Consider the following 15,261-nt stretch of genomic DNA (forward strand, 5'->3'; position numbering starts at 1 on the left):
TGGTGGCGCAGTGGTTGAGAATCTGCCTGCTAATGCAGGGGACACGGGTTCGAGCCCTGGTCTGGGAAGATCCCACATGCCGCGGAGCAACTGGGCCCGTGAGCCACAATTACCGAGCCTGCGCGTCTGGAGCCTGTGCTCCGCAACAAGAGAGGCCACGATAGTGAGAGGCCCGCACACAGCGATGAAGAGTGGCCCCCGCTTGCCGCAACTAAAGCCCTCGCACAGAAACGAAGACTCAACACAGCCAAAAATAAAAATAATTAATTAATTAATTTTAAAAAAAAATCTATATTCATAAATAAATGAGGCCTTTGGGTTCAAGATACTGAAAGACAACTGATGTCATCACAGGCTAGAAATCCATTATCGAATACAACCCATAAAGAAAGAGAAAAGGATCACAGGTGGTAGAACAGAGAGGGAGGGCTTAAAGACCAAAGTGTAAGCCTGCATTATGAAGAGGAATCAGCTGACACCTGCAAAAGTTTCCATCGCATATTAAGGTCATCCAACTGGCGAGACATCTTTAGAGATGGGTGCAGGTCAAGTGGAGACAACTGACTGGATAAATCATTCACTGTTTTAACTTTTAAGTTGATTGGTGCAATTTCTTCTCTAAATGCCTGGAAGAAAAGGACAAGAATAATGTCATCAGAAAAGAATATAACAAAAGCTAGTATTCCATATTTCCTTAAAAAAAAACCCAAAACACCAAGACCAGCTAAGAGGCCATAACTATAGCTGCCCACTCAATAATAGCTGACTCAATTCAGGTCTTGAGCAACCAGGACCACCAGCCAAAGAATCACCCTTTATAAGCCAGAGAATCTAAATAGATGCACGAAGAGAAAAATTATAATGCAAACTCATTTAAATGATTATGTATTTCTTTCAAATTTTTCATGATATGCAATTTAATCTGGAAAATGTTTCCCACTTTTATCCATTTTACTAATTTCTAGTCTTGATTTTATCTTTAATTTTCTTTCATATTTTCCTTTTTTAATATGGATACCTTAATATTTTTTCACCTGATGCAACAACTTGATTTGAACTCTTTCCATTTAAAATTACGTTAGAAAGTGGCCGGTAAAAAAAAAGCTTTCCAAACCACAAAATCTATGCATATTATATACTCATAGATTTACATATTTATATATCTCTTTCAAAGTCATTTATGACCTCTCTTTGCAGTTAAAGGTAGGCCAGGAAGAGCAGGGTCTATCAGAAAAGAGGTAGATGAAGCTTAGAACTGACAAATTACAGTTCCGAGCACAGTAAGAGAGCTGTTATAAGTGGGGATTGAAGGGGTGTATGTGAAGAGGGGGAAAAAAACCAAAAAATATTTCAGGTCAATGACAGTGATATGTCCTGTGAGAATGAACAACAAAATAATGAAAACACTAAGTTTTCTCCTTTCTCCACATAATTCCAACCCCCTCTATTTTCATGTATCCTTTTCCCCACAAAGTCTTTGCTTAGATCCGACCCATCCCTTAAAAAACTCACTGGAGAGCCTGACCCACTGGGAAGATTTCCCAGAGGTCTTTCCCTCCCCAGCCCTAGCTGCAGGCCCCGCCCATGTCCTCCTCAGCATTCTACCTGCCACCTCCAACCTAGCCAGGATTTCCAGGCTGCACATCTCTGGACACACAAATCAGGTTTTACGGTGGGAGACATTCTTGATTGTTTGGTGCCATATGAACCACTTGTTATAGATTTTAAACATCATTTCTTATCAGAGCTCTCAGTTTTTGGTATTGTAAGCATTCATATTTTAATGCCCCCCCACCCCCCATAGAATGGAAGCTTCTTGAGAATGGACAATCTCCAGTACTCAGCACAAAGTTTGCAATACAAGAAGGGCAGAGTCCATTTCTAATGATGAAGGCTCAAAAAATGGTACTTGAGGCAAGATTAAGCCAATATGGAATTGGGAACAGAACTGGGATATTAAAAGAGAACAGCATAGTTTTAACTCTTTGGTGTGTCAAAAATTAATCATGTACCAAACTTACAGGTATTAGGTGTTATCAACATACTGTTAACATCAGCTCTCAAGTTTCAGCATTTCTATAATCTCCACCCCTTGAGACTAGGCCTATGTCTATGAGCTCCCTTTCTTCTCTTTCATCACTCCAAGTTTAGCTAATGAATAATAGGTATCAAAGTGCTTTGAAGGCTATAAAGTTTTATTAAAACACTACAATATTAATTTGACTTCCTCCTTATGCTTATAAAAAGAAAACCTCTCTAACCACTTCCCAGTTCCCCCTTTTATAACATGTAAAGGCTAGAAATAATCATTATGGTTGGTAAACATCAAAATAATATTAAGAATATGACCTTATTTTTAAAAAGAAGATTAATTTTAGGTAAATCTGAGAATATATTTCAGCATTTCAAAATTCTTGAATATGTCCAAAAACCATGAGGAAGGTCAAGCTGGAGAGTCAGAAGAACAGATCTGGAGCCCAGAGACAGAGTGAAAGATATGGACTTTGGGGGTAACTGTGTAAATGACACCCGAAACAGTGAGCATGGAAGTCAATGTACAGAAAGAAATATCACTAGAACCCTGAAGACACCAGCATTTCAAAGTCAGGCCTGGAGATGGACATTTGGGATTCAGCTGTAAATAAATGATGCCTGAGGTTGTGGGGTTAGGTAAATTACTCTGTAATATAGCATAAAGCAAAAAAAAAAAAAATTAAGAATCAGGTAGAAGAAGGGAAGCCCATGAAGATGTGAAAATTGCTGCAGCATGGAAGGAATTCAGAGTTGTGATAGTTTTTCTCCATGACTGCAGATGTTGGCCTTTCATGGATGACAGAATGTGTACAAATAAATGGATTCACAAATACAGTTCAACGAGAAAAGCAGATATATGATAACAGAGACATTATAGGTCTAAAGAATTCATAATTAATATAGAAGCATGGGACAGAGAGAGGGGTGGGAAAAGAGAATTTTTCAGTCTGGACTTTGAAAAGACCTGAGTGCCCTCAGATTCAGTTTGAGACCAATCACAGAACTCAGATCTTTCAAGGTTTCTTCAGTTATGACTTTACATCATACACTAATAATCAGCTTTTAAAATCAATATCTTTGTATTTTGAAGGTATTAACGATTAAAAATGAAATGCTAGAAAATATTCTCAGATTTATATAATTTTAAATAATAACCAGTTTTATTTCAAAAGATGGGGACAGTTTTTTAAAAATTATAACTTCAAGACAGATTTTTTTTAATCTTATAGAAGAAATTTTTTTTCCCCTCTATAAAAATGCTTTTTCTCTTACAAGCCACAGGTAAAACCATTAAAAGTCCTTACACAGGGCTTCCCTGGTGGTTCGGTGGTTAAGAATCTGCCTGCCAATGCAGGGGACACGGGATAGAGCCCTGGTCCGGGAAGATCCCACATGCCGCGGAGCAACTAAACCCGTGCCCCACAACTACTGAGCCTGCGCTCTATAGCCCGTGCGCCACAACTACTGAAGCCCGCACGCCCAGAGCCCGTGCTCCGCAACAAGAGAAGCCACTGCAATGAGAAGCCCGCACACAGCAACGAAGAGTAGCCCTCGCTCATTGCAACCAGAGAAAAGCCTGTGCGCAGCAACAAAGACCCAACGCAGGCAAAAATAAAATTAATTAATTAAATAAATAAATAATAAAATAAAAGTCCTTAGACAAACAATGCATTTTAGGTTTAACTTTGTTTTTGTGGTCCAGTGTTTTATGGTAATGAGGAATCTTTCTATTAAGAAAGTTTATCTTTTGGTTTTTAAGAGCTCCAAATTAAGGGGCTTTCTAAAATAAAGCAAATTTTAAAATGGTTTCAGATCCGTTGTATGTTCTGGTATAAAGAACCAATTTATCACGTTTTGGCTGCACTTTCCTATAGGAGAATAAAAATCTATGTGGTTTTCTTTGCTATGAAAGCAGAAACATCTGTTAGTGTTAAAGGTGCTGACCGGCAGCCCATTGGCAGATGTGAATCCCAGCCCTTCTCCTGTCAGAGGTGTGTATTCTGCAAATAAGAATGATTAAGGATAATTTTAGGAAGTTAAAATTATTTGATTACCCTAAAAGATTTTCTTTTCTAGTTGCTTTGGCATATTTAATAATATTTGGCAATAATCAGAACTTATTTTCACCTGCCTATAGCTTCACTGGGATTGGGGTATACTTTAGAGCACATGTAAAACACCCCGGACTTTGCGTCAATTTTACTTGGTTTAAAGAGACTTGGGTTTTATTTTCTTTTTTCCTAATAAGATGTTAAAATATCTTAATCCACAGTTTATTACTTTGTCTTAAATATTAGCTGTATTTTTCCTAGCTTTCCCACATAAGCAGAAATTTAAACAGAAGGATTTGGATGCAGAGATGTGTAATTTCTTCAATCAAATGGGATTAACAACTCCCAAATTTTTAGTCCAGATATAATTTCATTTTTCCCTCAACACTAGTCATCCTGTATTAAAAACTGATGCTTTCAAATTCAAATGGGTAAATTCTTGCTCCAACCAAGAGGCATTTTTGCAAACCAATAGAACATACTTTTCGTAAACCATTGGCTTAAAGATTTTCAGTGTTTAAAAATCATCTTTTAAAATACAAGAAGTGTGCAACTTCCAAAGAACCTATCCTAAAAGGTTTTATTTTCAGTTTGTTATTTTAACTCAGATTCAATTATGGAAAAGTTTTTTGGATACTACAGTCACAGGAAGAAGCCTACTTAATTCACAGGGCCACTGGAAACATGTATATTTACAATGAAAGATGGCACCCCAATACTCTTTCAGTAATAAAAATTTTTGGTTGAAAATTTAATACGTAGCTTTTAAAGATTCAAATTCAAGTAGCTGATCAAAGTTAAGCTTAATTATATTATTATGAATGAGGTCTCTACAATAAAAGAGAAGAGCAAGAAAGAAATCATGAAAACTCCACCACTTCCTAGCTGTGTGGGCTTGAGCAGTATCTGCAATGTCATCATTTGTAAAATGGACATAATAATAATACTTATCTTGATGGGTTGCTGGGAGGATTAAAAGAGATACCAATGTAAACTGGCTAAGAACAGTTCTTGGCACCAGTAAGCATCAGTAAATGCTATCTATTATTATTATTCTTATGTCTACACATATATTTATTTACTGATGTAATTTGCCTGAGTAGAATTCAGTTAATTTCCTAGACCTTTCTTCTCTTTTCCTATTCAGCCACAGGCGAAACAAAGGGATAGTATTATCCAATATCTGTGCACAAAAGATGTATATCTTTTGCAATAAAAATTCCATTCATGATATTGATATTGTCAGCCTGATTTTTCATCCGTTTATCCTTTGATTTGATTCATGACTACCTAGTATATAGTTTACTATGCTACTAAAAACCTAATACACTCTAAATCTGTTATTTGTGTCTTTTATTGCCTAAATTCCATTAACTGCTTTTCTGGATATGTTCTACAATACGGGAGCCAAAGGGAATCTAGACCAGAGGTCTAACATCCTTAACTTTGGGCAATACCTGATTACAAACAGAATTTATAGCTAAACTAATTCTTCATTACATATTCAGACAATAAGATATAATTAGCAGATAAGAACTCCCAGGAAAACAGTATACTTTTGATTAAACTTCTAAATCCAACTGCCGATTTAAAAAGGAACCTGCCAGACTACACCATGTGGATGCCATTCTGTAAGATCCAGGCTGTGAGAAACACTGTCAAAGAAACAATTCAGTTTCTTCAACAAATACATTGCAAAGAAAACAAACAAAAGATAAATGGGAAATCTGGAGATTAAAAGGGACTTTAAAATATTCTTACAGAGACTTCCCTGGTGGCGCAGTGGTTAAGAATCTGCCTGCTAATGCAGGGGACACGGGTTCGAGCCCTGGTCCAGAAGATCCCACATGCCGTGGAGCAACTAAGCCCCTGTGCAACAACTACTGGGCCTGCATTCTAGAGCCCACGAGCCACAACTACTGAGCCCATGCGCCACAACTACTGAAGCCCACGCGCCCAGAGCCCGTGCTCCGCAACAAGAGAAGCCATTGCAACGAGAAGCACGCGCACCGCAAGGAAGAGCAGCCCCCCCTCGCCACAACTAGAGGAAGCCCGCGCGCAGCAACAAAGACCCAACGCAGCCAAAAAAAAAAAAAAAAAAAAAAAAAAAAAGACCCAACCTCAGTAATATAATTAAAGGTCCTCTGCTGTATTATTAAAAAATAAAAAAAAAAACTCAACAAAAACAGGCAAAACTAACTTATATTGTTTAGGGATGCACAGCTGGGTGAAAACGTATAAAGAAAAGTAAAAGTAAATTATTGTAGAAGTCACCTTAGTCGTTATTTTGGCGGGGATGGGGGTTCTGATGGTGAGGGGCATATGGAAAACATCTATTATGTCTGGAAAAGCTCTATATTCTGATTTTGGTGGAGGTCGTAACAGTGTTGGCATTATAACAATCCCTCATAACAGTTTATATATGTGGCTCTCCTTATTTGTGTTATATTTAACAATAAAGGATTTCTTAAATCCTTTATCTGAGGCAGGGATGCTGACCATGGTTTTCTCAATGTGGTCCTGCAGCGAGTCGATGAGCAAGTCTCCCACAGGCTTCCAGCCATTCCGCACGGCCTCCGCCTCCTTCAGGTCAGCATCGAGCTCATCCATCGCTCCCTGCAGGTCTCTGAGCTTCTCCAACGCCTTGTCCACTTGCTTTTGCCAATTGCTAGTAACAGCATTTAGACTTTCCCACTTCTCTTTGACTTCAGACGACTGCTTACGCATGGCTTTGGCAATCTTTTGGGCTCTCTCCTCAGGAGTCAATTCTGTGACTAAAAAAAAAAGAAAGAATATTTGGACGCTTGCTCAACTCTACATTCTTAGAGCCAAGTGTGAATCACCTTTTGAAGGGTTGCTACCAGCGTACGCTAGCCAGGGTAAGAAAAACTGTTTCCATACTTCCTCCACTGATCCCTGCTACTTCTCCAAAGAAGAAAAGAGCTACTCAGAGTAAAAGTGGCCCAGTGGTTTTGGTGACTTCTGAATTTTAATGTATTTGCAAACCTTGAAATGTAACAAGATAACTCAAGAAATAAAACAGTTTTTCTTTAACATAAATTAATTACATAAAATCCAGAGACAGCTTTTCATTAGTTTTTCTTTGTCCTCAGAGAAATGGGAATGATAATTGGGAGAGAAATAGCTTTAAGACATGAGGAAAAACTCTGAAAAAATAAGATTAATTTATCGTGTTACAAAAAAATACAACTGAAGACAAATAACACATCTTAGGTACTTCATCATCGCTGAATCTTTAATACAAGGCATTCTTTGTAGCCCAGAAGTGTAGCACGTCCACAAATATTTCAACAAGAAGACAGCAAGGCTTCAAGGACCACCCTAAATATTTAATAGAGCAAGAGGGCTTCCAGAATGTCTGAAATAAGGTAGACTTTTCAGACAGGAAAGGGCAGGCATAATGCAAGATGCTGCCACAGGACAGGGGCAGGAAGAAAGAGTAAGAGTCTAGAAGACAAGCAAAGGGAACGGACAGAAGTCAAAGTCAAGTTGAAAGCCAAGGGTCAGAAATATAGTGATGAGAAGCTGGCAAGACAAGGGCAGGGGAACTTGATGGTCATAGAGCAGACACTCTCAAAACAGGTTAAACAGATCCCCAGCTAAACACTCCTGGGCCTCACTACCCTCAACACCGCAGGATGCGTCCTTTCCTCTCTAGCTGGTTTGATGGTTGTCCTAAGTGTCCCCTGGACAATAGAGAGGCAAGTCAGAAACATACAGTCAAGGTAAACTGTACATTAATTTAAGATAGAAGTGCATATTCTTCTTTGTGATAACATCCCATCTTTTAGTATCAATCACATTAGCAACATCCACTTCCCCTCAAAACATTCCAAACCATTCATAAAATGCACTGAAGTTCATCAAACTTCTGGTAAGATGAAATTCATGGTAAGATGAACTGAAGCAAGCTCTCCTAAACTGTAACTTTCCTACGCAACATAAATTTGTCTGCCTGTCTTTATTTAAATATTATTTAAAAGTCAAAGGGACAGAACATTTATTTTTATCTAAGTTTCCAGAAATTTTGAGACCTCAATATTTAGATGAAAGCGGCTATAATAAATCTCTGGGAACTACATGCATGATGAAGAGTTTAGCAACCACAGAACTCCGAGTGTGCTGCTGAAAGGCTGTGAGGCTACACAGAAACATGACCAATCCCGTCAGCTGAATTGATTACAAGAAGAGACAATGTTATGATAAGTAGACAGGCGGAGCATACCAGTAAAAGATAAATAAGGAAAAGAAGTGAGTTAGAGACCCAGCTTCAAGGAATGTTTAGGCTCAGATACAGTCCAGTACAACAGTGATGGGAGGGAGTTGATAATCCTGGAAAAAAGCCCGAAAACTTATAATATGTCAGGATTTCAAGTTTAGGAAACTTAGAAAAAACTTTGTAAGGAAAGGTACATCATTAAAAGGGCAACTTTATTTAAATCCTTAAGCCTTCAAGATTTTTTTATAAAATGAAAAATATGTAATATTAATATGATCCATATTTTATATACATATACCATGCTCTGTGTAAGGTGAAAAAAATCATCCTTAGCCTGATAAGAAAGGGAGTTGATAATTTTTATGATGGTAACACCTGAGTTTGTTAATTAGTCACTTCAGCTTTTTCAAAGATATATTTTAAGCACTCATGTTTTACTGACATTTGTAAAAAAAGAAATACAGTGCCAATTTCAGAAGAGACAACTTAATTATGATGATTTTCCTCTGGATAAAGTAAAAACTGTTTCTAAGTCAGTCACTGAATAACCTGGCAGGGAGACATACGGCTTCTTTGTCCTGTGACAAAATACCCAACACTGGCTGTGACTTTTTGTCTTCACTTAATGTAAAATCTTTTGATTGAGCCCAGTCCTTTTGTACTATTTATAATATAATCACCACTCAAGCAGCTACTCAGAAGAAAAGTTCTACGTTCAATTCACCATCTGTTTGCCAGAAAGGAAGCATATTAACTAATCACAGAGTCAGAATAAAAGTGCTTCCTGTTGCAGCAGCAATCTCAGTTTAATGCATACTTTAAACCAAGAACAGAGCGAAGTAAAAAGCCAAACACAAACTTTCCAGGATGTTTGTGAAACAGGTAATAAGAAGCAACATGTGAAATCCCAAGTTATGAGTTTGGGGTAAGAAAATAAAAAAAAGGAATTAAAACAGCAAGAGAGCATAAAAGATGAAAATAATAAAGGGATATCCCAACATTAAAAAAAAAAATCCTCCTGTTACTTGAAAATCAAGGACAAAGTTTGCTTCAAATTTTCTGAATGGATACTTTGCAATAAATTTTAAGACCCTCATGCAAGAGTGGAGAATCTTCTGGACCAGTGGTTCTGAATTCTGGTGACATATTAGAAACCACCCTGACAGTTTGACTGTTTGCTTGCTTGTTTGTTTTTAAATGCTGATCCCCAAGGACGAAGTATTAAAAGATCCTGGTTTAGTTGGTCAAAGGTGAAGGGCGGCATGGATAAATTTTAAAAAGCTCCCCAGGTGACTGTAATGTGTTGCCAGAACGGAACACCACCAGCCTACTGGCTTATAAATTGATTTCTCTGGTCACTGCTGTTGAAGCTGGACAGAGTGTTTCCAATCCAGTGAGCTGCTCTGTCATTCCCACGTAGAGCAGGGCACTAACTACTGAAGGTGGGAGAGCAAATGAAGATCAGTGATAAGAGGGTGATCTAATTTGCATTTGAAAAGGCAGTAATAGAGGCTAATCAAGAGACAGAGGAAACAGCAGGATAAAACCAAGTAAATTCAGTGACAGTTCACAGACCAGAAGCACTTTTCCTAGGTCACTTTCCTACTCCCTGGGAGTGTGTGTGTGTGTGTGTGTGTGTGTGTGTGTGTGTGTGTGGATGTTTCTGAGAGAGAGTACTTTGTTTCACTCTTCATTCTCCCATTCTTCTCCCATCACACCTTCTCACTTATCTGGCCAAACTCTGAGGATGGAATTGTATTTAATTTTTATATTTATATTTATATTACATAGTATATATAGTATAATGTGATATGATGTATTATAAATATTAACATATTTACTTTATATTTATATAATTAAAATAGCAATTTTTTTATTGTGTTACAAAACATTTAAGGAAGAGTAGATAATTATCTTTAGGAAGAAGGAAGAAGAGAGAGGAACAAGGAATGACCAATCCTGAAGTTTTCTTTCTCGTCCGGCGGTTTTTAGTCTTCAAATATGCAAATTAATTGCATGGCATTTACACCACTCTCTCCTTTCTACCCTGGGGAGAAAGACTCACATGCTTCAGTGGAATACAGGTGGAACACGAACCTGGACCAGAAGCAGAGACTAAGACTTGCAATCAGCACTGCTCCCATCCTGCCCTTGGCTCCTAGATGACCTGCTCATCCCAGCTTTATCAAGTGGGAACCCTATTTTCTCATCTGGGGAAACATTTTACACTAAGGGCCTCTTTTACCTCTGAAATTCAATTATATAAGAAAGGCAAAGCCTCTGTATGTCTCCAAGAAATCTTATAATAGAGGAGAAAAAAAACCCTCCTTTTGTGTGCCTATAATTTTTTTTTACATTTAAAAACATTAAAGTATATGTTCCTCCTATGAAATAATGTACAAATAGATTAGAATCAGCCCAGTTATTTTAAATAAAGATTTTCCATATTTATCGTATTTCCTTTCTCTATTACAGAATAGACACATAATCTCCATAGTGACTTTTTAGAGTCTAAAGCCTTATGTCATGCATGTTTGTTCTTTTCATCTTGGTTTTGCAGTACTCAGTCTAGAGACTAGTATGTCCTCAATATATATAATTACTGAATTGAAATTTTCCATTTTCTGAATGGAATTTCCAGCTTTACTCTTTATTGAGAATATTCAACTTCATAATTTTAAATGGAAATCTTCCCACTTGTTTTTTCTTCCTCCTTTCCAAACCCATGACAGCATTTATATTAAAAACAACAACAACAACAAAAAAACACTTTTTTTTTTTACTGTGAAAGAAAAGGATAAACCTTACAAAGTCATTTCAAGTATGGTAATTCCATCTTATTTGTACTGTTTGCTTATTTTTTACATGTATCTATAATCTTATTGTATTTCATCAAGAGAGGAAGAGGAGATATTAAGACAAACAAGTATAGGAAAAAATTCTCCAGAGTAGCATTTTCACCCCATGGACAATACGGTGCAAGGAAAGATTTGTTCATAGGCCAATTCCAATACTAACTAGCTATGTAATCATAGATATATTCCTTATCTCCTTGAACTTCAGTTAATATCTATAAAGCTACCGATACATGCCTGGCACACAGAAAAGCTTCAACAGAGGTTAATTTCTTTCATTTTTAAAATGATTTTGTTACTAAGTCTGGGAGGTTTAGATATCTCTAGAGATTTTCACATAAGCAAACCAAGTTGATTAGCCAACAAGAATTCACAGGAAAAAACAATGCATTCCTGTAGATCTAGAGACTAGACCTGACTTACTCTCACTCTCCGTCTTCATCCCCACTCCATTTTTCTCTCTCTTCTTCGTGACCAAAAGATGCTCCTGATTCAGATAATGCAAAACATATGCTCCTCAAATTTTCTGATTACATGATTAAGATCAACTTAATCTGTCTGAAATGATCAGTGTTGAAGAGGACCCTGCCCACTTCCTATACTGTATGATAACTGGTGACAATTCATTAGGAACCAGATTAAAAGTACACCATCAAGTGCCATCAGCTGATTACTACAATATTTCTAATTATTTTCATCTAATAAATTATAAAGATGACAATAGTAAGAGGCTACCCAAAGTAGATTAACCTGATAATGTGTAGCCTAAATCTTTCAGTAGGAATATGATAAAGATGATAAGGATCCATCCATGCTGCCAACGAACTTGTCAAACCCTTAAGGGAAAAAAAAAGATCGTGGACAGATACATTTAGGAAAAAGCAAGAACTCCAAAGTAAAGAGATTTAGGGAACATATTCCACAGATACCAAAATATAAGGTATTAATGGCGGTTATGGGTGGAGCTGGGATGGATGGAGATAATAGGAATATAGACCACACCATGGAGAGAGATAACCAGCACTTCTGACCAGAAGTCAATCAAGGTTGAGCTAGAGTCTGAATACTTTAATGTTTCACTCTTCCTATAAAGTGGGCCAAAGTAAGTAAACCCAGCACTGAGCTAAGGATGAAGCATGAAGAGACCATTAAGAAGGTTAACCTCCAAGGAAAAAGGTAGAACAGCAGAAAGGCCATGGAACAGAACTAGCTAAGCCACATGAGATCCATTTTCTGTAATGGAACATTCCCTGAATTTCCTCACACTAATGGCAGTTTTATAATTTATTCAAGTCAGTTTTGAGTGCTGGACAGCAGCAGACAGGTCACTGATGGTCCTGAGAAGGGAGAATAGAAATTGGGAATGTAAGTGCCAGGTGGGCAAGGATATGTTTTGTTCACTGCTGTCTCCCCATATCTAGAATACTACCTGGCACATGGTAGGCATTCAATAAGTACTGATCAAATGAATAAATAGATCTATGTTCAATATCTTTGTTTTGATAAAAAAAAATTTACCTTTAAGATCAAAGGACAGTGCTCTTCAATTAAAAGTCTCGCATTTCTGGCCACACCACTGCCCATCTCTCCCCAGGCTGCTTCCCTGAGGAACATAGCCGCTAATGATCCATCAACGTACAAAAGAAGACCTGGGCTTTCTATTCAAGCTTAGCCATTCTTACGAAAGAAGTTAGGCATGTCTTAGGTTTATGTACTGCCAAAATAAGTGAGAAGTTTAAAGTGGAGAATTTATGCCTTGGCTAGGATTATACTTTTCAAAGATAGCAAACCCTCCAATTCACTCGTGAAGACTCCAGCTCTCAAGAGGAACAGCAACAACAGGAAAAGAGGAACACACCACATTGAAAGTGTTTAGTCTCCTCCTATGCTTTATGTTTAAATCAGAGTGACACTCCAGATGTTGATTTCAATAAAATACATACATGTAAATTATTGCCATCTTTTTTTACGAGGCACATGTGATTTATGGATGGCTGTAATGGTGATTAGAGACCATAACAGCTAGTAAACAATTAATTTAAAATGCTGTGTCCATCAAACTAACCTTTGTTATCATATAATTCTTCATCAAGAATGTTGATTTATTTAAATTGAATTTCACTATGATGGTATTCATTAGCATGCAAACAAGTTTGTGAAATTTTTATCCAATCAATATGCTTACTCAGCCGGCTCATTATATTTTAGGAAAGTTGAAGACTGGATTCATTACATCCATTCATACATTATGGAACCTTAAAATGGGAAGGATCACACTGGATCTCTGTAGTTAACATTGGAAATGAAAGTAACATTATATTTTTCTGTGTTTTTTCATGCATTATAACTTTACTAATCTAATTTGGACTTAACGAAGCTAATTAAATTATTGCCTTGGTCTATAGGTCTGAAAGCAATTATTATTCCTTCAAGTTTTTTTATGAAAATTAAAAAGACAAAGTCTAATATTGCCTAAACACCTTCTCCCTTGGTGCTAGGAAATCAGTGAACTGGTATATCATTCTATTAAGCAGCCTAATATTTCAGAAAAGGAAAAGTAAGAATGAAGGGAAAAGCATATTAATTATTGCATGAAATTTTTATAAGTAGAGGAATATAGAAAGCAAAATCTTATTTTTACTGATTATCTAGAAGTGCTTTGATTATTGGGGTAGTTAAGATAGTATGCTATGATGGTTCAGGGCATCAAGGGTTGTGACAAGCCTGAGTTGGTGTTTCAGCTCTGTCACATGGGTGACAGGAGGCATCCAAACATCTCAAAGTCTCAGTTTCCTCATCTGTCAAATGGGTGGTAACAGTACGTATACCTCAAAGAGTTGTTATGAGAATTAAAGGAAACGGTGCCTGGAACACTGTAGGATGCTGATAAATGTTGATTTGTTGTGAACATCTATGTTGACTAACATTTCTCTCTTCTCCCTTCCTTTTTTGGGCATTGATTCCTCCTCCATCTAACATGATGCTTATAAAGGGGGTCTGCCAATCCCAGAAGACCCTGAGCGCCATGTTACTCAAGCTGAGTGAGTTGTTGCTCTCTCTTGGAATGTGCTGGATCTAAAGAAGGGTTTTCCCTCCCTGGTATGTGGTTGTGAGGTATAAGGTCATAGGAAAGCAAAGAAAATGAAAACTTGTGGAGAGAGGCAGAAAGGAAGACATGGAGAAAGGCTCTGACTGCCATTTCGATTCCTGTGGCCAGCTGTGTCCTTGCCTTCACTGTAATTTGGTTATGGGGGCTAATACATTCGCCCATGTGCCTACACTTATGGAAGCTGGCTGTCATTTACAATGAATGGGGTTCTAATTAATAAAGCGGTTATTAGGGAAACAAAAAATGCCCTGGGGAAAAACACCCATGAGTTTTACTACCTAATTACTTAGGTTAGGTTATGTGTAATTTGGCCTCATTTTATGAGATGCAAGGAAATAATTATTGCCATCTTTTTTATGTAACCTTATGCTATACTGAGAATCAATATAAAAGTAATTTCTAAACTCTATGATAATTTCACCTTTTCACTCATTTAATGATCATGAAATTTTATTTGCACAAGTTTGCTAATACTGGCACAAAATGGACTGACATAGTAGACCGAAAAATGTCATTTATTACTTCTTTGTTGTATCATAAAATATATGAGATTTCACATAGGTGAAAAATACTCCTAATTGGCTTTCTAAAATATTATGAAGCATTTAATAATTAAAAGAAAACAGTATATTCTGAGTTAAAATATTAACTACTACTAAATACACACACAGCTGTCAAAGACCAAAGAGGAAGAACACAAATCCATACATACTTTTTTATCTGAAAGGTTTACTATTAGCCATTAATCACAGGTACAATCGTATACAACTATAAAAAGCTGTGTATGAATAAACAACACACATACACAACTATAGACACTACATACAACTATGAACACACTAAAGCAATAGCTGCTTTTTTTTCCCTCTATCATTTAAATGAAACAAAATAAATTAAGTAACTTCACCAGGCTGAAAAAGAAATAATGTTCAGACAGCCTGCAGTAAAATAATAGTTGTAGTAATAGTAACG

The 15,261-nt window shown here is 36.9% G+C and overlaps 1 protein-coding gene across 8 annotated transcripts in view; it reads right to left on the minus strand.

Annotated features, from left to right (window-relative positions):
* UTRN (utrophin) overlaps positions 1 to 15,261 on the minus strand; it is a 501,645-nt gene that overhangs the window by 100,549 nt on the left and 385,835 nt on the right. For all 8 annotated transcript variants that reach the window (XM_059941058.1, XM_059941060.1, XM_059941059.1 and 5 more), the window contains 2 exons: positions 6,585 to 6,859; positions 480 to 626 (listed from right to left, as the gene is read on the minus strand). In XM_059941058.1, coding sequence (XP_059797041.1) covers positions 480 to 626; positions 6,585 to 6,859 — 422 coding nt within the window. The remainder of the gene's footprint in view (positions 1 to 479; positions 627 to 6,584; positions 6,860 to 15,261) is intronic.

The sequence above is a fragment of the Balaenoptera ricei genome, chromosome 12 (genome assembly GCF_028023285.1).
Source record: "Balaenoptera ricei isolate mBalRic1 chromosome 12, mBalRic1.hap2, whole genome shotgun sequence".
In the NCBI taxonomy this organism is placed as follows: domain Eukaryota; kingdom Metazoa; phylum Chordata; class Mammalia; order Artiodactyla; family Balaenopteridae; genus Balaenoptera; species Balaenoptera ricei.